At 41.9% G+C, this 23709-nt stretch overlaps 1 protein-coding gene across 1 annotated transcript in view; it reads left to right on the top strand.

Annotated features, from left to right (window-relative positions):
* Positions 1-229: 229 nt before the first annotated feature.
* The window catches only part of UGCG (UDP-glucose ceramide glucosyltransferase), a 53001-nt gene continuing 29521 nt past the window's right edge, over positions 230-23709 (top strand). The window contains exon 1 of the mRNA XM_060237157.1: positions 230-788. Coding sequence (XP_060093140.1) covers positions 691-788 — 98 coding nt within the window. The 5' untranslated portion in view covers positions 230-690. The remainder of the gene's footprint in view (positions 789-23709) is intronic.

The following is a 23709-nucleotide window of genomic DNA, read 5'->3' as shown; positions in this document are numbered from 1 at the left end:
CGAGGCAACGAACGCCAGAGAGGTTGACCTCCCCTCCCTATATTAATGACATCATCGCCCCGCTCGCCTTCCCGCCCACCGTGACTGACTCAATCCCTCCCTCCTACTCCCACCACCCCCACCCGGGCTTTGTGCGTGTGTTTCGCTCCACGCATGCAGGCAGCCACCCCTGGGGCGGGGCTTCCCAGAACAGGAAGCTTGTCGTCAAGCGGCTAGAACAGAAGCTAAAGAAAAGGTGCCGGGAGGGAGAAGGGAGCGGAGGGGGCGTGGCTTCGGTAGGTGACAGCAACGGGGCGGGGCGGCCACGGGGTTCTCAGCGCGAGGAGAGTCGGTTTGGCTCAGCAGTGTGCCAGAGAGCGGTTGCGCGTGAGCTCGGGCATCGCTGCAGAATCAAGTGGGAAGGTAGCGGCGGCGGCAGGAGAGAGAGAAAGAGAGAGAGACAGACAGAGCGAGCGAGCTAGAGGGCGAGCGCGAGAGCGGAGAGCTCGACAGGGGAGGAGCGCCTAAGAAGGCGAGAGCGCGAGAGAGAAGCGGAGGGGGCGAAGCAAGAAGGCGGGCGCCAGTGTGAGGGGCTACGTGAGGGCAGCCGGCGAGTGGGCGGGGCTTCGCCTGCGCCTCAGTGTATAGCCGCCGCGAGGACCCCCCCTCCTCCCCTCGCTCCCTCCTCCCTTTTTCCTCGGTCCGGCGGGGATGGCTGTGCTGGATCTGGCCCTGGAGGGACTCGCCATCTTCGGGCTCATCCTCTTCTTGGTGCTGTGGCTCATGCACTTCATGTCCATCATCTACACGTAAGTGAGGCCTCTTTGCTCGCTTTCTCCCTCCCCCCCCCCACCCCCGGTCCCTTGCCTCTCGTTCTTTCCATAGAGATGCGATTTTTTGGGGGGAGGGAGGCGATACTCCCCCCCCTTTCTTCATTACGCTTTTCCACCTCCACCTCCGTTATAAGCTCCCCTGCTTTCTTCCTCCTTCCCTTTAATGGCATGCATAGGTGAGGCACCTGCCGTGCCCTGCCCTGCCCTGTCCACAGAATTGATGAGGCGCGAAGGCTGGGCCACAACGCCCTGGTGCTGGTGTAGGCGTGCTCCCGCCCCCGCCTCTCCAGTCTTGAGCTCTTCCTCCCAAACCTCCCCGATCCAGCAGTTGGGGTGTTCCCCATCCCCAAACTGCAGAGACTGTATAGCTTGTTTATTAGTTTAGCTTAGTGTCATTAGCTTGGTTTTCTGTTCCTTCCTCTCTATGAAGTGTGTGTGTGTGTGTATATATATATATATATATATATATATATATATATATATATACACATATATAAAATATGTATGCAGCTACAGAGTAACAACTGCCATTGTTAAAAAGATGAGTCGAAATTTTCAGAAGTTGTAAGTTAATGGCGTTTAGCTGTTGATATTTTACCCGTATTTTTATTTTACGTGTGTGTGTAAATAAAAATGTGGATAAAATATCAACAGCTAAATGCCATTAACTTACAACTTCTGAAAATTTTGACTCAACTTTTTAACAGTGGCAGGGTTTTAAAATATCTGTGAACACCTATTATTGTACTTGAACCCATAGATCCACTCTAGTGCTTTCTGTGGATTATCTGCATGCTTGAAACTGCTCCCTTTTTTGGAGTTCAGTTTGGTGTCTCAGTGTACAGCTGTTCTTGAACCTGTTCCTCACAGTATTCATCCTTATGCCTGTAGACATTCCTGCCTCCAGCACAGTGTGTTTTGTTCTTCTGGAGAATTGGTGTATGTGGACCAGGATACAAGAGTTCCCTATGTGGGTTCTGAATTGATGTGAAATCCTCCTGCACCTACCTTATATGTTTTGGGCCAGTGACCACTCTGTAGTCCAGGGATGGACAAACTTGCTTAATGTAAGAGCCACATAGAATAAATGTCAAGTGTTTGAGAACAGCAAGACATGAATGTCAGATGTTTGAAAGCTTGAAGGAAGGAAGGCAAATAGATGGGGGAGGTAGAGGTAGAAAGAAAGCAACTTTAAATGCATTCTCCAAGCCACTGGCTTGGCAAAATGATTTAAAGAGACACGTGCCTTCTCCAAGCCAGGCAATGGGGTAATGGGACCTGAAAGAGCCACAGTTTGACCACCCCTGCTGTAATTACTTGGGCACTGTGGAAAGGCAGTATATATATATATATATATATATATATATATATATATATATATATATATATATATATATATATATATATATATATGTGTGTGTGTGTGTATATATATATATATATGTGTGTGTGTGTATATATATATATATATATATATATATATATATATATATATATATATATATATATATATATATATATATATATATAAAACAAGATAAATGCTCTCAGTTAAGGTATGTTATCAATAGATGCTAAAGTACAAGCTTTGCCCTAATGCCCCACAATGTAGTTATGCATATTCTGTAGTTAAATGATATCGAGGCAATGGCTTGTTACAGGCTTAATGTTAATAGCTTGTGTTAATGCTAATTATTTATCTTCCTTGCTCTGAATTATGATAAAGCTACAATATTTTTAGTGTTCAAGTAAACTTTAGTTGAAATGAATTCATTGGCACTCTTGAAATTATTTTCTAGTCCAAAAATTACCTTTCAACAATTACTTATGTTGCTTATGTATAAATATCAAGTATAACCTCAAGTAGATTCAATGTGATCGCTTTTAAGGCTCACTCAGGAACCCAAATGTACATTGTCCTGTTATTCCTGTTTTAGACTTTGCTAATAGTGTGGTTTGAAGTAGGATATAAAATAGTCATTTTAAAAAGCAGACTGTGTACATAGCTATGGTACAATAAAAAGACAGCAATGGTTGTTGAAGTATTCTTAAATACTGAAATTAAACTCCTGGGGTTGGAGAAGACAGTTTCATGGGAAAGTGTTTTAGGTAAATATATTTTTCACTCTGGTACAGTGGGTGGTGTGTTTGTAGAAAGTAAGACGTCTAAAGTAAAAAATGATTTGGAGAGGGAACTTCTCTCTCACATAGTGTTAACATTTTCTTGCTTCAATTAGTGCCCATATTTCTCATGACTGCTCTATATTGCAAAAGATACTGCACAACATGTTACAAAATGAATTCAGTGTCATTCTTAAAATTACTTTAACATTTGCAGCCTGTGTCCTGGCAATTATTTTAGTTGCTTATGCTTGCAGGTATATAGGACCAAGGTAGACTTTTTAGCTAATAAAACTACTAATGAATTTGGGATAGGAATGGCGTGGCAGCAGTTGTTATGTGAGCCAATTTATGAGTCTTAATAATTTGATTGACACTTAATGCTCTAACAGCTCCCTCTTCCCCCCTTATACTCTTCAAAGATAGGTGTGCCACCCCCCACTGTTTTCTTGTCTGAATATTATGTAGTAGGAGCATACTTTCATGCTATGTAATAAACATCCTGTGAAATATTTCTTGCACACCAAAATCTTGAAATTCTTGAAACTACAAAATGACTGTAAGGTGTTATCAAGACTTGCTAATCACTAAAAAAAGCAACAAACAAGATTCAGGAACCAATTCCTTTACTACTAGGATGAGAGAAACCCAACAGTCTATAGTACTCTGAACAAGAGAAATCATTTTGGGTGAATTAAGTAGCCCACAAGAGATGTCATCACCATCTGCCATACCATTGTGCTGCTGGAAATTGAGTGTGCTGCTTCCACCTCTTGCAGTACAAGTGCCTGCTTGGAAGTTTCATTAAGCACTACACCTAAAACAACTTAATCCATGCATGGTTATTACATGAGGACTGATAGTTGCTATCATCATAGCTGGAGCGAAGACTAAAAAATAAGCATTGGGATATAGAAGATCTTATTGTATACCTCAGTATTGGTTCGGAATTCTTGCCACTAATGCATTCAATAATATTTTGTTAAGCTCTGCAGATAATTTCTTTATGGCATTTATCATCTAGCTTTAAAAGCAAACAACACTATTCTTGTGTGTTTTAAGTTCCATAAGAAGGAAACTTGTATACATACAGTGTTTCAATCAGGATTCAATACTTATTGCAACAATTCTTACAGCACACTAGTTGTTGCCTTACAGAGCCAGATTGTATCTCATATGTAATTTGTATGGTTTCAGGATAATTCCTGGTCTACTACACCCTAGAATTAGAAAGTAAAACTTCTTTAATGTTTAATGGCTCTGTGCTATAAAATGGACATGATTGCTTTCTAAACCACATAGGGCCACTTGGGGTTTTAAAATACTCTCTTTAAATACTTTTAAAACATATATCTTTGTTTTGTGGCCCACTAAGAAAGTTGGCAGTAATTTTGATCCTTTAAGGTATCCTCTTTTATGGGTTTGATACTGCATTTTGCAAGTGTGCATGGATTTGTTAAATGGCATGATAGGAGACTATATTTGTAGCTGATGTAATGCTATGTATAGGCCTTATTGTCCTTTTAAAAAAAAGCTACTAGTGAGTGCAGTCAGATTGTTGTTTGTGAATCTATATAAGCCAGACTCAAGAGGCAGAGCTCAGTTTCTTTGTAGAACTCGTGTGTTTGTAGAATTTGTCTGCCTCTTGCCTCCTGTCCTAGGAGAAGGAGCATCTTTCCTGTACTGTTGTCTTTATGACCAAGTGACTGCAAGAGGCAGTGCTACCTTACAAACTGTGATTTGTGAATTCAGACTTTACAGCAACTAATGATTAGTAGAAACCATGTCTAACAAGACCAATTTTGCTTATTGGGGTGCATGTATGTGTTGTGATGTCAGCTTTTGTGTAGTCCGAACTAGACCTCTACTTATACAGCATTTATTCTGTGTCACTAAGAGGAACTAAAAATGCACATTGTGTACAAATGGTAGCCTTAGTGCCAGTGGCATTCACCAGTTTGTCTTCTGGTACTCACTTGCTGCTTAAATCTTGGTAGAATTTAAGGGATCTTGAATGGGAGAGAAAAAGAAACAGGGTTTCAGATTATTCTGTGTCTGAGCTCATCCCAGACAGATGCAACATATGGAAACATAGAGAAGTTAAGCCCTAGGGTATCTGGTATCCAAGCCTAGGAAAGAAAGAGCTGGTAACTCTGTGACTTCCCCACATGGCCTGTTTCTGGCACTTTAGTTCTCAGGGAAGCTAAGGCAATCATGTCAGCAGTGGTTGACGACTCCACATCCCAGTGCTGACTGACGCTTGGTTTAAATGTGATGCTGGCAAGGCAAATGCACTCTCCAATGGGACTCTGCACTCACACAGCATCTTGTTTAAACAGAGGCACTTGAGCATCCCTTAGGTGCATTCAGTTCTGAATAATTTAGGGAGCAGTTGTTTCTAAATTATAAATTTAATGAAGGTCAATAAACCAATTATTAAGATACACCTGTTTTATGCTGATTTTAAAATTGACCCTAAGAGGTCCTGACGGCAAGTTAACATGATTCTTCACAGGGGTGGGGGGACATTTTCAGTCATTCATTATATACCAGATTTATTTCTAGGGCTACAATATGGTTATAGCCTTTGGTATATATGAATGTTTATCTGATCCACTGAGAATTCTTGAGCATACCTTGACTTTTCTTTCAAGAATACCTTTTGCAAAGCACCTTATTGAGTGGAACTCTGGTGGTACCCTTTCCAGCAATTTTTCTGCACAAAATTGATACCTCTTCTACAGGAGAGAAGACACGGGCCCTTGGGGGGGAAGCACCCAGGGGGATGGGGAAGGATTTTGAGCTAGAGTTAAAGCTTTAACACCTCTTTTCTTCAATGGCACTCAAGTCTGTGGCCTCCAAAATTTGAGGGCAAAAATCACACCCAGTTGGATGTAACGTAGTTTAGCTATAATGCTATTTGTCACATGGATTGCTCTTTCTATTATCTCTTACATTCAGTGTTGTAATGTAATTGCTACCATTAGGAAAAATAAATGTCTGTGGAGACGGGAAATGTAAGTAGGAAAGATAATTTAGTCTTCTGGGGTGAGTAAAAATTGACTCAAGAGAGACAGTTATGTGCAGAGCTTCCACTGTGAAGGCTCTCAATAACCCTCTTTCAGAAAAGGGGGAATGGCCCATTGTGGAATTCTACGCACAAACAACACCTAGGGTCTTGTAACACAGAGCTGTGTTCATTTGTTAGTACATTTTACTATTTCTGCATCCTTGCAAGCATGAAACAGCTCAGTTCTGAAAGGTGTACACTGAGCTGATGTTTTCTTAGTTCTGGGACAAATAGAATAGTCCCACACAATGTTTCCAGAACAGAGCCTTCGCTTACACAGGGCTCTGTCAAGAACAGTGTGCCAACTGGCTGGATATATCATATCTTTCTATTCCTACAATATGAACAGAAAGGCAAGGCAGCTATCCCCACTATATTAATCTTCGGCAGCACATATACTATATTAATCTGCCTGGCAAATGCTGCAAAGTTGACTACTGCGGTTCTGTTGTTCTACTATATTGAAAGGAACAAAAAAAAATTCTGGTTAGGGCTTGCTTTCTGGCTGTATCTGAAAGAGAATATGAAATCTTCTCTTCAGTCTCCAAATCAGTTATTCACTAACTTTCCCTCCTAGCTCCCCTTTGGCTTGTTTCAAGAGGTAGACACCTCTTAAAGCCGAATTAAAAAAATTGTAAGCCAGTTGTTTCAGTGCCTCTCTTTAGGAGAGGAGAGTACTGGAGGAGAGTCAGATGAGTAGATCAAGGATTGGGCAACCAACTCTCATTCATTTCAGGGTTGCAATGATGTTACCTTTGCAGAGTGCATGGTTTACAATCATGTGTGCATTAGACCTATTTTACATCATTTTTTTAAAAGTCTGTGTTTTCCAAGATTTCATATGAGTCTATCAGTGCAGCTAGGTTTTAAAAAAACTTGATGGAATTCATGTACATCTACTAAGTTGGTTTTTGATTCAAAGCCAATTGAATAATCTTCCTCCATTAGTTAAAATACCTTGTTCTTCATAGAATCACATTGACTGCTTTCTCACTAATATGATTTTTTTATACCTTGGAAAGTATTGGAGAAAGTATATACATTTGCAACACATGGACATTTTGAATCTGGGTTTGTCCTATTTTCCCCTCCTTAAGGGGCACAATATTGGCTCTTCCATGAGAACCTTTTGACATATAGGTACATATGGTTGGGACTCTAATGAATTTACAATTCCTTATTTTATGATCAGTTGCTAAGATCTTTTTTCTAAAGTTTTCTAAAAGTTAAAGTTTATAGGGAGAAGTTTAACCTCCTAATACCTCTAAATGTTAAGACTTTGCTGTTCTTTGTGTACATGAAGCTGGCCTATACTGAGTCAGACCATTGATCTATCTAGATCAATATTGTCTGCTTCGATTAGCAGTGGAATGCCAAGATCTTGGGCAGAGGTCTTTCACATCACCTACTACCTGATCCTTTTAACAGATGCCAGAGAACTTCCGCTTGCAAATTAGATGCTCGATCACTGAGCCACAGCCTGTCACCAAGTACGTTAGTCTGCTCTAGTTATCTGCTTCAGCTAGAAAAATGTTTTAAACATACCTGTTGTAATTATGAGCAACTCATGAGAATATTAATAGGAAGTTTACTTTTGGACAACACTATCTTAAAGGTGGTAAGCAGCAGTAGTTGTATGGTGTCTAGGCTTTGGTTATTCCAAATGTGTAAAATAGAAACTAGTGAGTTATCTTATACTTTAAGGCAGTCATTCCTGGCCTTTCTGGTATGGTATGTTGGACCACTTAAAAACAGAGTGTGTACAAACCAGTAAAACTGCAAAAGCCTGGGGCTCACTTTCACAGGTTTTGTGACCCAATTTGGGCCAAAAATCTGAGAAATGCAGCTTTAAAAGACTGGATTCAGCTTGCAGACTACTTGCACCCTTTCCATTGCTTCTTGAAATAAGGAAGAGCTCAGACCTGAGATAGCTGGAACATTCTTTTAAGCTCAAGACTTTCTCTTCCCTTGTGTCCTTACTTTGATAACTTGCTTAAAGGGAAGCTGAAATGTACTTCGTAGTCTTTTTCTCTTGAGGTAGTGCAAAATGGAGATAGGAAATTTGTCATCTGAATTTATTGGTAGACTGCTTTAGAAAGAAACTCCCATCTGCTATTTAGTGTGACACTAGGTAAAAGTAACAGGGATACAAAGATTCAGGAAAATAGCCATGATGGTCTGAAGCAACAGAACAAACTTTGAGTCTAGTGGGCACCTTTAAGAGAGCCAGTTTGGTGTAGTGGTTAAGTGTGCAGACTCTTATCTGGGAGAACTGAGTATGATTCCCCACTCCTCCACTTGCAGCTGCTGGAATGACCTTGGGTCAGCCATAGCTATCGCAGGAGTTGTCTTTGAAAGGGTAGCTGCTGTGAGAGCCCTCTCAGCCCCACCCAGCTCACAGAGTGTCTGTTGTGGTGGGGAGAAGGTATAGGAGATTATAAGCTGCTCTGAGTCTCTGATTTAGAGAGAAGGGTGGGGTATAAATCTGCTGTCTTTTTCTTAAGACCAACAAAGTTGGATATAAGTTGGATTTATTCTGGATATAAGCTTCTGTGTGCACACACAATTCTTCAGGTATGTAGAACAAGAAATACCCAGCCATTACATATACGTAGTAAGTGAGGAGGATGTTGCCAGGAACGACCAGTTAGACTCAAGATGCAAACAATATCTGTTTGTGCATTCATCCTAAAACAAACCTGTGATAGTAGACAAGTAATGGGATTTCTTTACCTACTCCTGAATCTCTGTGCTTTTCAGGAAACCTTGCTTACAAGATTAAGGGTGCGATCAGGAAGTCTTCGCCATCCAAGGTGAATCTGGGGAGCTGTGGACTGAAAGTGCATGCCGTTATTGATTATATACCTGTTTACCAGACAAGGAAGGAAATGGAATTTGTTTAAGAACAGCAGCATAAAAGCTGTTTAGCTCTCTTCCAATCTGATAATTCTTCCTAACCAACTCTTCAACCATTTCTAGGAAGATAAGTGGCTTTTGAGTAAGGTTACTTTTCAGTTAAATTTTGAATTGAATTCCCAAGAGCTGCATTTATTTAGAACATGTTTTCATAGTGATGGCAACACTTAACTCTTCAGTTCTTATGATTGCCACTCTTCAAGCATTTCTAGTGGGAAAGCAGTATGTGGAAGAGAGTTCAGTGCTCTCCCTGGTTGCTGCTGTTGTTTCACTGCAAGCCACATCCTTTTGACTCTTTTCCACTTCATTTAAAGGAGGGTATGCATCTGGGGTTCCATATGTAAGGCAGCTGAATAATGTGCAGCTCTGGCCTAAATCACCCACAGTAAACCCATAAGAAATTAACACAGCAGGCCTTCTAGATGTCAGTGCAAAGCATTTCACTCAGTCAGGTGGATGGTAACTTTAAAAATCTTGAAGTCTGCATACTCTGCACTGCAAAGATTGCTGTTTTTTGAGGGTGTACCGAGTTGTGTCTACCTTCAACACACTTGTCTTTTTCTGTCGCTCCTCTCATCTCTTCCTGTGTCTCATGTCTGAGGTAGCTGGGCTCCAAGCAGGCAGCTCTCAAGGAGCTCTTCAGGCCCCCAGAAGGCACAGCAAGAACTCTGCAGCCCTTCTAGGTGGAAGGCATGGCTCTTTGCTTCTCTTTTGTCATATAGCGCAGTAGCCTTGTAATAAAAGGGAGTTGGAAGAATTTGTACAGTTGTTCCATTACCTTAGGAACCCCAGTAGCCCCCAGCAGTCTGAAGTGTTCTGGAATGTGACAGGCCTTTTCTACCAGCTGAACCCAGAAGAATATGGAGAATTCATGGTTTTGAATGGTGAAGTTGCTTGGGATTTGATCTTGGAAAAAGCAGCCAGCAAAACAGGACCTGCATACCGGTTTTGCCTATTGCTGCATTGGGATAAGTGGATCTGTAATATAGCTGTGTAACTCATCACACTGGGACCAGTGCTAATTAACTTTAGAAATTTTGTGGACTTTGTTCTATACAAAGATTGCTGGTTCCCAGTTTGTTTCATATCCGTGAGCAAATTGGATTTGTGTGTGAAAAACTGTTTCAACATTTTGAAACTTTATTATAAATAACTTTGCACAAGTTACAACAAACTCAAGAGGTGTTTTTTTGTAGTAATGGACACACGACTCAGAGATGAGGTTCACGCACCAGTCTGTCCATGCTGCTTGTGTCTTGTCTCTCTGACAGTGGTTGCGTTGCTTTATTTTATACATTCCTCTGTACACAATCATTGACTAACAACGTGCAGAATGAAACGACCAATGTTTACATAAGCTTGTAACCCCAAGTGTGGATTCCAGGAAGAAGGTGAAAGGGCACCACATTCTGAGACCCTCAGCATTCTTGCATAGGTCAAGGTACATGGAAGCTTAATGCTGCCTTCTGAGTCTTAAGATGGAGGCAGAACAAGGTTGGCCAGGCCATTGTCCTTCCTTCAGTTTTTGGCATGGAGCTTCACAGCTTATCTTCTACACTCTAGTCCATGTGACTCTTTTGGGATTGCTGATACCAGGCAGAGCTACCCTTAAAATTGGCTGCTGTTTTGTTCTGCACAACAAAAGGGATCTGAATTCCCTCCTTCTGTGCTTCCCTCCAACAATCCATCCACCTTCTGAAAAGTGACTGGATGTCAATGGCTGTTTTTCCTTCAGGGACAGGATAGCTTCCTGTCCATCAGAGAGGCATGGGAAGGTGTATATATTTAGCATCTTTCAAACCCTCTCCACCCCCCCCCCCCACCCAGTGCCAGTGATGTGGATTTCTGGGACAATTTTCAAACAATTTTTTGAAAAAATTAGATCATTTTAGCAAAAAGAAGGCAAATACAGCATGTAAAAAAGCCTGAACTATGTACAAGTCACTGGAGTTTGTCCATGTTTTATTTCTCACATTTAAAAAGGTAATGGCAGTCCCCTGTGCAAGCACCAGTCGTTTTCGACTCTGGAGTGATGTTGCTTTCACAACGTTTTCACAGCAGACTTTTTACGGTGTGGTTTGCCATTGCCTTCCCCAGTCATCTACACTTTCCTCCCCGCAAGCTGGGTACTCATTTTACCAACCTCAGAAGGATGGAGGACTGAGTCAGCCTGGAGCCGGCTACCTGAACCAGCTTCCACTGGAATCAAACTCAGGTCGTGAGCAGAGGGCTCCAACTGCAGTACTGCAGCTTTACCACTGCGCCACGGGGCTCTTTTCTCACATTTAGTCTAACATAATTGATTTGCAGAACAACAGGCCTGACAATTATAAACATGGACTAGATTACTTACGTGAGGTGGAAAATTTTCCATGGAAAAATAAAGCATATGAAAATTTTCTGCCTCTCCTCCCTGTTCAGCCTAGGCAAAGAGCTCATGGAATCATGCCAAGGATATCTCAGGTAGGGAATATACAATAACTGTAGGGTATAACAATACATAGTTAACATATAAAATCTTCACAAAACTTTCCCTTAAATTAGAAGCCTTTAGGATGGCTGCATGAGAACCATTTATCTGATTGGACCCTCGTAGAGACAAATGAAGCTGCCTTGCATTGAATCAGACCATTTGTCCACCAAGGATGGTATTGTCTACTCAGACTGGCACCACTCTCCAGCATTTGAGGCTGAGGCCTTTTTACATTACCTTCTACCCAATCCTTTTCACTGGAGGTCCCGGAAATTGAATCTGAGACCTTTTGCATGCCAAGCAGAGGTTCTTCCACTGATGCAATCACTCAACATTTTATGAGCCCATTTGGGGGAAAAAAGGCTGGAAAACCTGTGCTTAAAGAGGTACTGGCATGTTTTCTTTTTTTGGTCTTTGGGCATCTCACACATGTGATATTGAGTTTGCTAAGAGCCTACCTCAGATCCTATAGAAAGCTATCAAACCTTAGGCATGAGCTTTCCCATCTGCAACAGTGGAGCTGCATTCATCCATCAGTTACTCCTTAATCACTACAGCAGCCTCTAGATGAACCTTCTCTTTGACAGTTTCTCCAACTATTCAAATACTATGAAAGAAAAGAGCAAATAAGTTTATTTGTTTAGGTTGGGTGGCATGCTTATGGTGCAGCACACAACATTTAAGAATTGTTCTCCTTTGCGGAAAACATCCCATCCACAGATGGACGTAGGCTTTTTTAATATATGAGGGAAAAACATAAAGTGGACTAATGCCAGCATTGCCTTAAGTTTACAAAACAAGCTAGGCATAATTGTGATAACAGACAAAAGACTGTTGTGGGAGAATGCCACAGATAAATGACTGCATCCTCGCCCACGGCCCTGACATTGCCAGTTCTCACAACATTAGACTCCATGGTATTGGTATGGAGTGATCCAAAACCAACTAATGATTGCCAATGTAATCAGCAGAAACAGAGCTTTCAGACAAGAAAGTCTGCTGAGCTTAAGGCACAAAAGCAGAAATCAAAGGCTGCTGAATATCATGCTTCAGTGAGTTAGTAAGTGATCATAAAAAGGTGGGGGGAGAATAAAAAAAATCAAATTCCCCCCCCCCCCCCCGCACTTTAGTGGAACCTCACAAATAAATGCTGATGCAGGGCACAGAAGTCATAAAACCAGTTCTGGAAGTTTTCCAAAAGGACTGGGAAATGAGGAGTCAGTTGCTGGAGAAGTTAAGATCATTGGCAGTATTTCTTTCCAGAGGGGCAGATTGAGGATAGAACAATAGATGTGCCTACACATTGGGATAAAGAACAGTCTCTGATACTTCTCCGTATCAGAGAAGTAATTGATATCATGACATGCAATGAGGCAGCAGCTGCATCTCTTCTCAGTATTGGGCATACTCCCCAGTGAGGAAGTTGACTGTACAGTCTGAGATGTGCAGTCATCACAGCTTTGATAGGGCCAGCTCATGCAGAGAGATATATGGAAGGCCATGATAGACTGAAGAGATAGAGGTTGATTGCAGTGTTGCAGGGAGTCTTGCTCGGGGGACCAGGAGGCAAGGCAATTCTGTTCCTTGGCCTTGAGGAGGCAGCTGCACTCAAAATTGAGAGGATAATTTTGCTGGAGCACTGTATGAAGGTGTAGTGTTTACAATGCATCTGAAACAAGCTAGACTAAAAATTTGGAAGTTCAGCCATCTAAGCAGAATTTCCCTGAGTTTACAGATCACCAACACAAGTTACAGTCTGTACAGCAGACTGGAGTGGACTCCAGTCTCAGGCTCCAGTGGCTTTACCGGTGTTTCCAATGTTACTGTGGATGACAAAGGGTGCATGGGACAAGCTGGTATCAGCACCTCCTATGGCATACCAGTTGGAGGGCATGCATAGAATACAACAGGAAGACTGCCAATTCCTTTTTTGTACATCCTGTTGTAAATTCAATTGTAGTTGTAGAAGCATCAGTATCTAAAAATAAACAAATCCATGCATCATCTACTGACATAGGGCAGGAGATGGGGCACAGTGGACAGAAAATCTGCTGCAGTCTCCTTATGATTACAAACTATGCATCATGCATGGTATGTATTGTGGGATATATTGTGGAATGTATAGGTATGTATTGTGGGAGCAGATGTCATCTGTATTTCAGCTTCTTACAGAAAGTTCAAGGAGAGAAATTCAAATTAACCAAGCAGCAAATAAATACATATCTCATTACAGACAGTAAAGCTCACATGTTTATATGAGAAACAATTTTCAAATTGATGTGATCACACAACACTCTTATGAGCCCAATGTGGAAAATTGACTGGAAATACAGCTGTGCTAGGAAGAAGCACTGTGCTGTGCTTAAAGAGATGCTGGCATGTATTAATATTAGTTTGTACCAACTAATGCAAATTACTGCTGCATCAGTGGTTATCCTTTTATTGTCGCTTTCTGGATATATCGGAGAATTAGGTGCCAAGTGGAGCTATATTGCAGTGTGATTCTATGCCTGTTTAGTCAGAGGTATGTCCTAGTTGGCAGCAGTTAAGAGTGAGAATGGTTTGAAGGCACTGGAAATAATCAAGAATTGGGTGAGATTGCTAATGTACTTAATTGTACAGTTATATTGTGTAAACAGGCTTGTGGATTCTTCTGGATAAGAAGGTGGGATAGATGTTACATGCATATTTTAAATTTGCCTGGCTGGTGTATTTTTTTCCCTCTGTAGGCTGCTTTGAGGATTGAAGTCTTTCCTGTCTGACTGCTCGAACTGGTCCTCTAGCAGTATTAGTTGCCTGCTACGGATTGTACAGAGACCTCTCGTAAATAGAAGGAGCTTATGTATCTTTAGTCAAGCTACCTAACCTTAAGTAATAATGTTGTATTACTTGCCCTGAAGGCTGTGGTTTTGTTCGGTAGGTCTAGACTTTTCTGAATGAAGAAAATCTGTAACTGGATCCTCTCTTTATGTATTTGTTGGGTTATACAGTAGTAATTCCTTGAAGATCTAAAATGTACAAAATTTGTGTATGTTCAAGGGGTGAATGAAATAGGGTCCCCACAAGACTAAAGTCACCTCTTTCCCCATACAAGACAAATCTTAACAATAAGATAATAAAAGCAACAATGTTAAATACATTTTTTACTGTATCAGACATGCAAATATCCCCAAAGCCTTATTGTGCTTCTTAATTGTTGGCAAATAAATAAAACTTGCACTGCTTTCTCAAGCTAAGAAAATAATGCACCACTTCACTTCTGGAAGAGGTTGTAGTCCAGTGGTTAAGCATCTGCTTGACTTGCAGAAGATCCCAGTTTCAGTTACCAACATCTCCAGTTAAAGATCAGGCAGCAGCAGGTAATGTGAAACATCTCTGCCCGAGAGCGTGGAGAGCTGCTTCCAGTTAGAGTAGATAATACTGACCCTGATAGACAAGAGGTCTGATTCATTGTAAGGCAGCTTCTTCATGCACATCTTGTGCATTGTCACTCCAATCTAAGCACATTATTTCCATGGCGTTAGATTGAAGTAACTCTACATAGCATTTTGGACTGTCAGTCCTGGAGATGGTCGCAAAGAGCTGAGGCTATTGCTGCTTTGCGCTTCCCTGATGTTCTTAAGGGAATTTAATGGGGCACACCTAATAAAATTAAAGTAGTAATTAAATTACAGTAGTAAATGGTAGTGATACTTGTACTAAGATATTTCTTTTCCTGCTTCTCACACCTTTTCATTATTTAATATATGTAAGCTTTAAAGAGGAAATCATTGTTGTGACAGGCTCTTACCATTGTCCTCTTAATAGAAATAATCACATTCTGGCAATTGTCTTTTCACTCCACTCAGCAGAGTTTGAAGCCTTTCCCCATCTATTCAGATGGAAGAGTTGCTGCTCCTAGACTGGAGGAAGCATTCACACTTTGCTAAACCCAGTAGTAGGATATAGCCATTTAGTAAAGCAGGCTAAGGTTAAACTCAGATGACAAGTGTTTGTTAGTGCATTCTAGCCGTTTTAGAGATGACTGTCTCCTTTCTGTTTGGAGTTGTGCATTTGGTAGGGGAGTTAGGTCTGCCTTCTATAAATAGTAATTATTTTGGTGGTTTTGTTGATTATTTCCTGTGATGAGCACACAGTAATCTTCTTGGTATAGCTGCTGCTTTAGCTTCTGGTCTGTATTTTCAGTTATGTGGAGTCATCAGATAAGTACTAAAGTTGAAGTGAATTTGAAATTAATCATCTATTTTTAATGCAGTTCCACGTGGGGGTCTGCACATGAGGAGGCCTGCCATCAGAGAGGTTTTACAGCTGAAAGCTTCCAGGGGCGTTGTGCACTGGAACCAAAACTTGTTCCTTCCCAGAGACCACACATCCTGCACTGCAGTACCCATACTCTCAATTTCTCTTTTGCTGCCGAAGAAGTTCTTTCGAGCCTCCTGTTGTTTGAGTTGAAGGAATTGTTTTCTGGTTCATCTGGTTTACTTCAATTGTGAGTCTTGTTTTAGCTCAAAAAGCCCTTTTCAAAAAATGTAGCTGCTGTGAGGTGAAGATGACCCATGATCTGTGTGTGTTCCATTTGGGTGAAGGGCACAACATCCCCACATGTAAAGCCTGCCAACACTTCATCCCCAAGGCTTGTGGGGATAGGGAGTCTTAAGTCAAAGCAACATTGTGGAAGAAAGCTCTCAAAACCTTGGATCCTTTGTCCACATCAGGTCCAGAAAAATTGTCCGTCACAGCATCCACTGAACCAACATGATTGGCGCCACCTCCCAGATATATATCACAATGGATCACAGTCCCCTCCAACCCAGTGTGCCTCATCAAAGCTACCTGCTCAGAGGGCGAAGAACAAACCTAAAGAGGAGAAATGCAAATTGGCATCACAACAGCGGACTCCTTTCTGCACTCTGGAGCCCACCTCAGCTCTACAGGAAAAACCTAGGGCACCCTGTCCCCCAGCCAAGGTCTCCTCCAGTGTCAGTTTGGATGGAGAAGTAGATGTGGGCCTACCTGCAGGTCAAATACAGCATGACTCCAAAACAGAACTGGTGGCTACAGTTCCATGGCCGCATCCTCAGCCACATATACGATGGCTGCCGCATCCATATATGATGTCATCAAGCTACTTATATGATTGGAACAGAATAGCACAGTGTGCAAAAACTGGTTCTAACAATATTAGAAAATACACTAGAATGTCATTTGGTACCACTTTACCTATTTATATAGGTTTTCATACAAAGTTGCTTCTCAGTACAAATTTTGTTATTAATACTAATACGTTCAAGATTTGGACAAAGGGAATAAACCTCACATCTTAAAGAGTTTACAACTGTATTATATACCTTCCCATCCACAAATGAAAGATTGAGTCAATAGTCTTCACAGCAATATTTTAGTTATATACAATTGATGAATAACAATTAGAAGCCTATCAGATTATAGGAGCTGCTACTGGTTCCCATTTCTGTTCATCTGTTCAGGTCTAAAGGCTTCACACATCTATAAATAAATGCAATATACAAATAATACACCCAGCAAAAATTGTATAAAGCTAAAGGTAGTCCCCTGTGCAAGCACTGAGTCGTTACTGACCCATGGGGTGATGTCATATCGTGATGTTTTCTTGGCAGACTTTTTATGGGGCAGTCTGCCATTGTATAACAACTCAAAATTCTCAGCTTGACTTCGCGAACGAAGATTTAAGAAGGGTGCAGTAGTCCACGTCTGCTGCAGGCTCGCTGGTGGCTGACAAGACCAATGCGGGACAGGCAGATCCGGCCACAGTGGCTGCAGGGAAAAGTCTGATTTGGGGTTGGTGCTGTAGCAGTGCGATTCTTCCTCAATCTTCTTTTGTCCTCAAGACCAGCTATGCGTGCGTTCTCAAAGGAAGAGACAGCCTGGTGGATGGTGTGCCTCCATGCTTTGCGATCTGAGGCTAGGTCAGACCACTGGTGATGGTTGATGCGACAGGTGCCAAGGGATTTCTTCAAGGAGTCCTTGTACCTCTTCTTTGGTGCCCCTCTATTTCGATGGCCGGTGGAAAGTTCGCCATACAGAGCAATCTTGGGAAGGCGGTGGTTTTCCATCCTAGAAATATGCCCTGCCCAGCGCAGCTGCGTCTTCAACAGCAGTGCTTCGATGCTTGTAACCTCCGCCCTCTTGAGGACTTCAGTGTTGGTCACAAAGTCACTCCAGTGGATGTTGAGGATGGTGCGAAGGCAGCGCTGATGAAAGCGCTCAAGGAGTCGCAGGTGATGACGGTATAAAACCCACGATTCGGAGCCGTAGATGAGGGTTGTCAACACAACCGCTTTGTAAACATTGATCTTTGTGCCTTTTTTCAGATGCTTGTTGCTCCATACTCTTTTGTGCAGTCGGCCAAATGCACGGTTTGCCTTTGCCAGCCTGTTGTCGATCTCCTTGTCAATCTTGGCATCTGAGGAGATGATGCACCCCAGGTAGCTGAACTGCTGGACTGTCTTCAGTACTGATTCACCCACAGTGATGCAGGGAGGGTGATAATCTTCCTGGGGTGCAGGCTGGTGGAGAACTTCTGTCTTCTTCAGACTAACTTCTAGGCCGAATAGCTTGGCAGCCTCTGCAAAGCAGGACGTCATATGCTGCAGAGCTGATACCGAGTGGGAGACGAGTGCAGCATCATCAGCAAACAGTAGCTCTCGGATGAGTTTTTCCATTGTCTTGGAGTGAGCCTTTAGTCACCTCAGGTTGAACAGGCTGCCATCAGTGCGATAGCGGATGTAGACACCATCGTCATCATCTAGATCTACTGTGGCTCTTTGAAGCATCATGCTAAAGAAGATCGTAAAGAGAGTTGGTGCGAGAACGCAGCCTTGCTTTACACCTGTGCCTATTGGGAAGGGCTCTGAGAGGTCGTTGCAGTGTCTGACTTGGCCTCGCTGGTCTTCATGTAGCTGGATGATCAAGCTGAGGAATCTCGGGGGACATCCTAAACGTTCCAAGATTTGCCACAGGCCTTTCCTGCTAACGGTATCGAAAGCTTTGGTAAGGTCGACAAAAGTCACATATAGACCCTTGTTCTGTTCCCTGCATTTCTCTTGGAGCTGCCTGAGAACAAATACCATGTCGGTGGTGCTCCTGTTAGCTCTGAAGCCGCACTGACTCCCTGGGAGGAGTTCTTCTGCAATGGTGGGCACCAGTCTGTTCAGAAGTATTCTGGCAAGGATTTTGCCTGCGATGGAGAGCAGGGTTATCCCCCGGTAGTTGGAGCAGTCTGACTTTTCTCCTTTGTTCTTGTATAGAGTGATGATGATTGCATCGCGAAAGTCCTGTGGTAGTTTGCCTTGTTCCCAGCAGGTGATAGTACTTTGTGAAGTGTGCTATGTAGTACTGTGCCCCCATGCTTCCAGATCTCTGGTGGGATTCCATCAACTCCTGCTGCCTTGCCACTTTTCAGTTGCTTGATGGCTTTAACAGTCTCTTCTAGGGTGGGGTTCTCATCCAACTCTGTTTTCACTGGTTGAAGTGGGGTGACGTGGATTGCTGAATCTTGAACTACGTGGTTGGCACTGAAGAGAGCCTGAAAATACTCCGACCACCGGTTCAGTATGGAACTCAAAATTATAACACCAATATATATAAAGAACTACCTGCTATATATTGTTCCATTTGGAAACTTATTATAATGAAAAAAGGAAATTTTGTTAAAGAAAAACCCAGAAAAGCGGGGGGGGGGATGCTTTGTCCTCCACTGAACTCCATGTACTTAATTTAGTCTTGAATTTAGTTCCGGTTCCTTACTATAATGCCTTTCAATCTTGTATAGATTTATTTAAGTTGACTCATCTGATTAAATTACATTTATTTTTGGTGCTTCTGACAATGTAACCAATAAACAATTTAAACCCAAATATAGCTCTATGCCCATAATTTTGCTCCAGAAATATCAGTGTTTGAGAAATTAGTACTTAAAGACCTTCAGGCGCTAGAAGAACAATTGAGTAAATGATGTCAATATAATTTATCTAGAGAAGATAAATTTTATGCTCTGCTTCAGAGGCCCTAGAGGTACTGAGGATAGGTGTGCTGCTGCACAGTAACATGTGGTCCCTGGGCAGGAACAATTTCTGGATCCAGCACGTAGCATGTAGCAACTCCTGGAGGCTTTTAGCTGTAGTATCTCTCCAATGGCAGGGCTGCTCATGCACAGTCCCCATGTGTGCCTGCACAGAAGATAACTGAACAGCAGTTACAGGTAAGTGCAGCCCTGTTTTCACATTGAACAGTTTTTCATAAGCACAAGCTGAATCTTTTCTTTTGCATCTTCTGCATGTTGTATTAGTATTCTTTGGGGAAAGATGTTCACAGTCTGACCTGGTTATCTGGTTGCAAAAGTGCTGAACAATGTAGTGATTGACAGTGAAACCGCAAAAACAGGTGGTGGTAGGGTGTGTATATTTGTGTGGTAGGAGAGTTTGAGAACTGTGCACTCAGGAGAATATTATGGGACTAAAACAAGAACTAAAATTCCCATAGTTCTCTGCCTTGAGGCTGATTAGCATGTTGCGACTGCTATATACTGGTTTCAGGAATGTGTGGGCTGGCACCAGGTTTCTAATCGGACTGCGCTTATGGCAAGGTGCCTTTTATGTGAATTAGCGCCTCTGTATGGACAGCACCCATGTAATCAAGATTTTGGTGACAGCGGTAGCAGCCCTTTTGGGATGATCCTGTGGCAATTGCACTAGACAACTTGATGTGTGAGGTATCTCTTAGGTAATTATTGTAGATATTTTGAAGTCAATTTAAAAAAAAAAAAATTGGACCAGAAGTAATGATCTCAATTCCTTAAAGCAATTAATGTATTTTGAGGAGAAGAAACTGATCAAAACAGTGGAATTAATGAAATGTATATAGCCTGTGATTTCCATATGGTTTTTCACCTAAAAGATCTACTGGATATTGACTCACACCCTCAAATATTGCTGAGAATATGGCACTTTATATTGTGGGTGCCTCTCCACTTGAGATAAGATGTAGAAACTATATTTTAAATGCAAGTAAACCGAGATATGTGAGTAGTTTGCTCATTAAAGGAGATTATTCAAGTTTATATTGTCTGCTGTCATGCACATGAAATAACTGTATTCATTTTTTTACTGTGGTTATCATAATAGGCACCAAGCACCTGGCTTTCCAAGTAAGTTGTTCTGATTGTGCTGTTGCAGATGTATGATAAACTTGGATACCTCCCATTTTATTTCACTGAGTTGAGCTTTGTCATTGATATATTGGCTTACACACTCTTGTAAGCTTTAGGCATGCATTGGTGATACAGGCAGAGTATTTCCCAATGTTCAAGTGAACGGAGGAATTTAATCTCTGTATGGGCATTTGATCCCTGCAGAGCTTTTGGGCTGAGGTGTCAATCTACAAGAATACACAAGTGGTGTTTATTAAGAGCGTTGAAAAGCACTGCATAGTTTCTCTTTTAAAGAAAAGCATCATGTCCAAATGAGAACTTAATCATTGGATCGGATATGATCAGATGTTCTGTCATAGGACTGAAGTAACATATACCAATGCTAAAATGAAGCTCATGCTGAATTTGGGCCCATAACTAACCATTTCACCTGAATTCCTGTGTGTTTGTTTGTTTGTAAATCTCTGAGCAGCAAGGCAAAGGCATTTTTCTTTGTTAGGCCACAAATAAAGTTGCACAGGAAAATTGTGGATAGGCAGGCTAGTAAAATGCATGTGGTTTATCTTGGGGGCTTGACTGCAAATTAAAAATTCTTTGAATAGACCATGTTCAGATTTGAACAGAATCATATGGTTTTAAGTTCCATAAACGTTAGCACTGCACTAGTATTAGTATTACTGTTTTTGAAAACTTTTTGGCATTCACATCTTAAACTTTAGATACCATTTTTCTACTTTTATTTTAGCTCTTCATAAAACCAAAATGCATTACATTAATGTACTATGCATTATTGGAGTAAAGCATTCTTCTGAATGGTAAGAACCTCCAGTGTATCGGGGAAATTCTTGAAAAGATGACCTAGCACTGGCTCTGTTAGCAAGTGTAGATCGAGACAATGTAAATAACTTAAGGCTAGCTGTAAAAAGGGTGTGGAGGAAACATTATTATAAAATATGTTAAATTTGCCTTTGAGTTCACTGCTTACTAACTGCTTCACATTTTAAGAAAAAAATAACATTTCTTATGATGTTAAAATTGAAAGAAGCAGGCAACAGTGTGAAAGACTCCTTCCTTTCTTCCTTTCTTTCTTTCTTTCTTTCTTTCTTTCTTTCTTTCTTTCTTTCTTTCTTTCTTTCTTTCTTTCTTTCTTTCTTTCTTTCTTTCTTCTCTCTTCTCTCTCTCTTTCTTTCTCTCTTTCTTTCTCTCTTTCTTTCTCTCTTTCTTTCTCTCTTTCTCTCTTTCTCTCTTTCTCTCTCTTCTCTCTTTCTCTCTTTCTCTCTCTCTTTCTCTCTCTCTTTCTCTCTCTCTTTCTCTCTCTCTTTCTCTCTCTCTCCCCCTCCCTCCCTCCCTCCCTCATTATCCAAACCTTCCTGTAAACCTGGGGAAGAAAATAAGGGATAGATACCGCTCACCCAAACCATCACGTGGTCCGGAGGAGGGTGTCCCCTTTCCTTCAGTTCCTTTTATGAGAGCCAGTTTGGTGTAGTGGTTAAGTGTGCGGACTCTTATCTGGGAGAACTGGGTTTGATTCCCCACTCCTCCACTTGCACCTGCTGAGATGGCCTTGGGTCTGCCATAGCTTTCATAGAAGCTGTCCTTGAAAGGGCAGCTGCTGTAAAAGCACTTTCAGCCCCACCTACCTCACAGGGTGTTTGTTGTGTGTGTGTGGGGGGGGAAGGTAGAGGAGATTGTGACCGCTTTGACACTCTGAGATTCAGAGTATAGGGGCAGGAATTGAAAACAAATCAGCCAGTATTATAATGCCCCTGTGTAAATCGATGGTGCGGTCTCATTTGGAGTACTGTGTGCAGTTCTGGTCGCCGCACCTCAAAAAGGATATTATAGCATTGGAGAAAGTCCAGAAATGGGCAACTAGAATGATTAAAGGGCTGGAGCACTTTCCCTATGAAGAAAGGTTGAAACGCTTGGGACTCTTTAGCTTGGAGAAACGTCGACTGCGGGGTGACATGGTAGAGGTTTACAAGATAATGCATGCGATGGAGAAAGTAGAGAAAGAAGTACTTTTCTCCCTTTCTCACAATACAAGAACTCGTGGGCATTCGATGAAATTGCTGAGCAGACAGGTTAAAACGGATAAAAGGAAGTACTTCTTCACCCAAAGGGTGATTAGCATGTGGAATTCACTGCCACAGGAGGTGGTGGCGGCCACAAGTATAGCCACCTTCAAGAGGGGTTTAGATAAAAATATGGAGCACAGGTCCATCAGTGGCTATTAGCCACAGTGTTTGTGTATATATATTTGTGTATCAAATTTTTTTTGCCACTGTGTGACACAGAGTGTTGGACTGGATGGGCCGTTGGCCTGATCCAACATGGCTTCTCTTATGTTCTTATGATATAAATCCAAAATCTTCTTTTTTGCCACCATGTGGATAGGAGCGTCCTATCGTAGCTGTTCTGTTTTTGATTGTATGCTTACCAAACTTGATGGGGGGTTTTCAGCTTTCTGAGGGTCGTTCCTTTTTGACAGAATTTTTTCCTTGTGAGGGATCATTTTGTCGTGGGTGAGGTGACTCTTATCAGCCTACCCTTGGATTCCCTCACCACTCTCATTTTTGTTGCCTAGCATGGCGTCCAATGCACTTTTAACAGAAATGTATAAAATACATGACCAAAATGACTCACAGTGTTGAGCACGAACTTTGTCTCATATGTCTGGGAGAATCACATAATGTAGTTGCTTTCAAAATTTGTCAGGGCTTTACCCCAAAGGCACTTTTAGACAGAGCCTCTAGTTAGAAGGCCACACTATGGAAAAAGCGCTTTTGACCCCAGGCCCATCCAGGTCAGTTCCAGGATTGGAACCTCTGAAACTGCCCTCTTTCCAGCCCCTGTCCCATTCCAGACCACTGTCCATGCAATCAGTTCAAATGGCTCTGACGTCTAACCAGGCTTCACTCATCAGTTATCCTTGCCTCAGAACTGAGATGTCTTCAGTCATCCCAATTTATCCCAGCCCATTCCTCATTGGAACCACCAGCCATGGGGGCAGAAGAAAGAGAAGGCTGGCTACAATGTTTGGGAAGAAGTCCTCTGAGGAGCAAGATGTTATCGGTGCCTCTGCACACCCCATCACCTTATTTTGGTTCCCCAGTCAGATCTCTGTCAG

Source organism: Heteronotia binoei, chromosome 4, assembly GCF_032191835.1.
Source record: "Heteronotia binoei isolate CCM8104 ecotype False Entrance Well chromosome 4, APGP_CSIRO_Hbin_v1, whole genome shotgun sequence".
Taxonomy (NCBI): Eukaryota; Metazoa; Chordata; class Lepidosauria; order Squamata; family Gekkonidae; genus Heteronotia; species Heteronotia binoei.
This window is presented reverse-complemented; position numbering and strand designations above follow the sequence as displayed.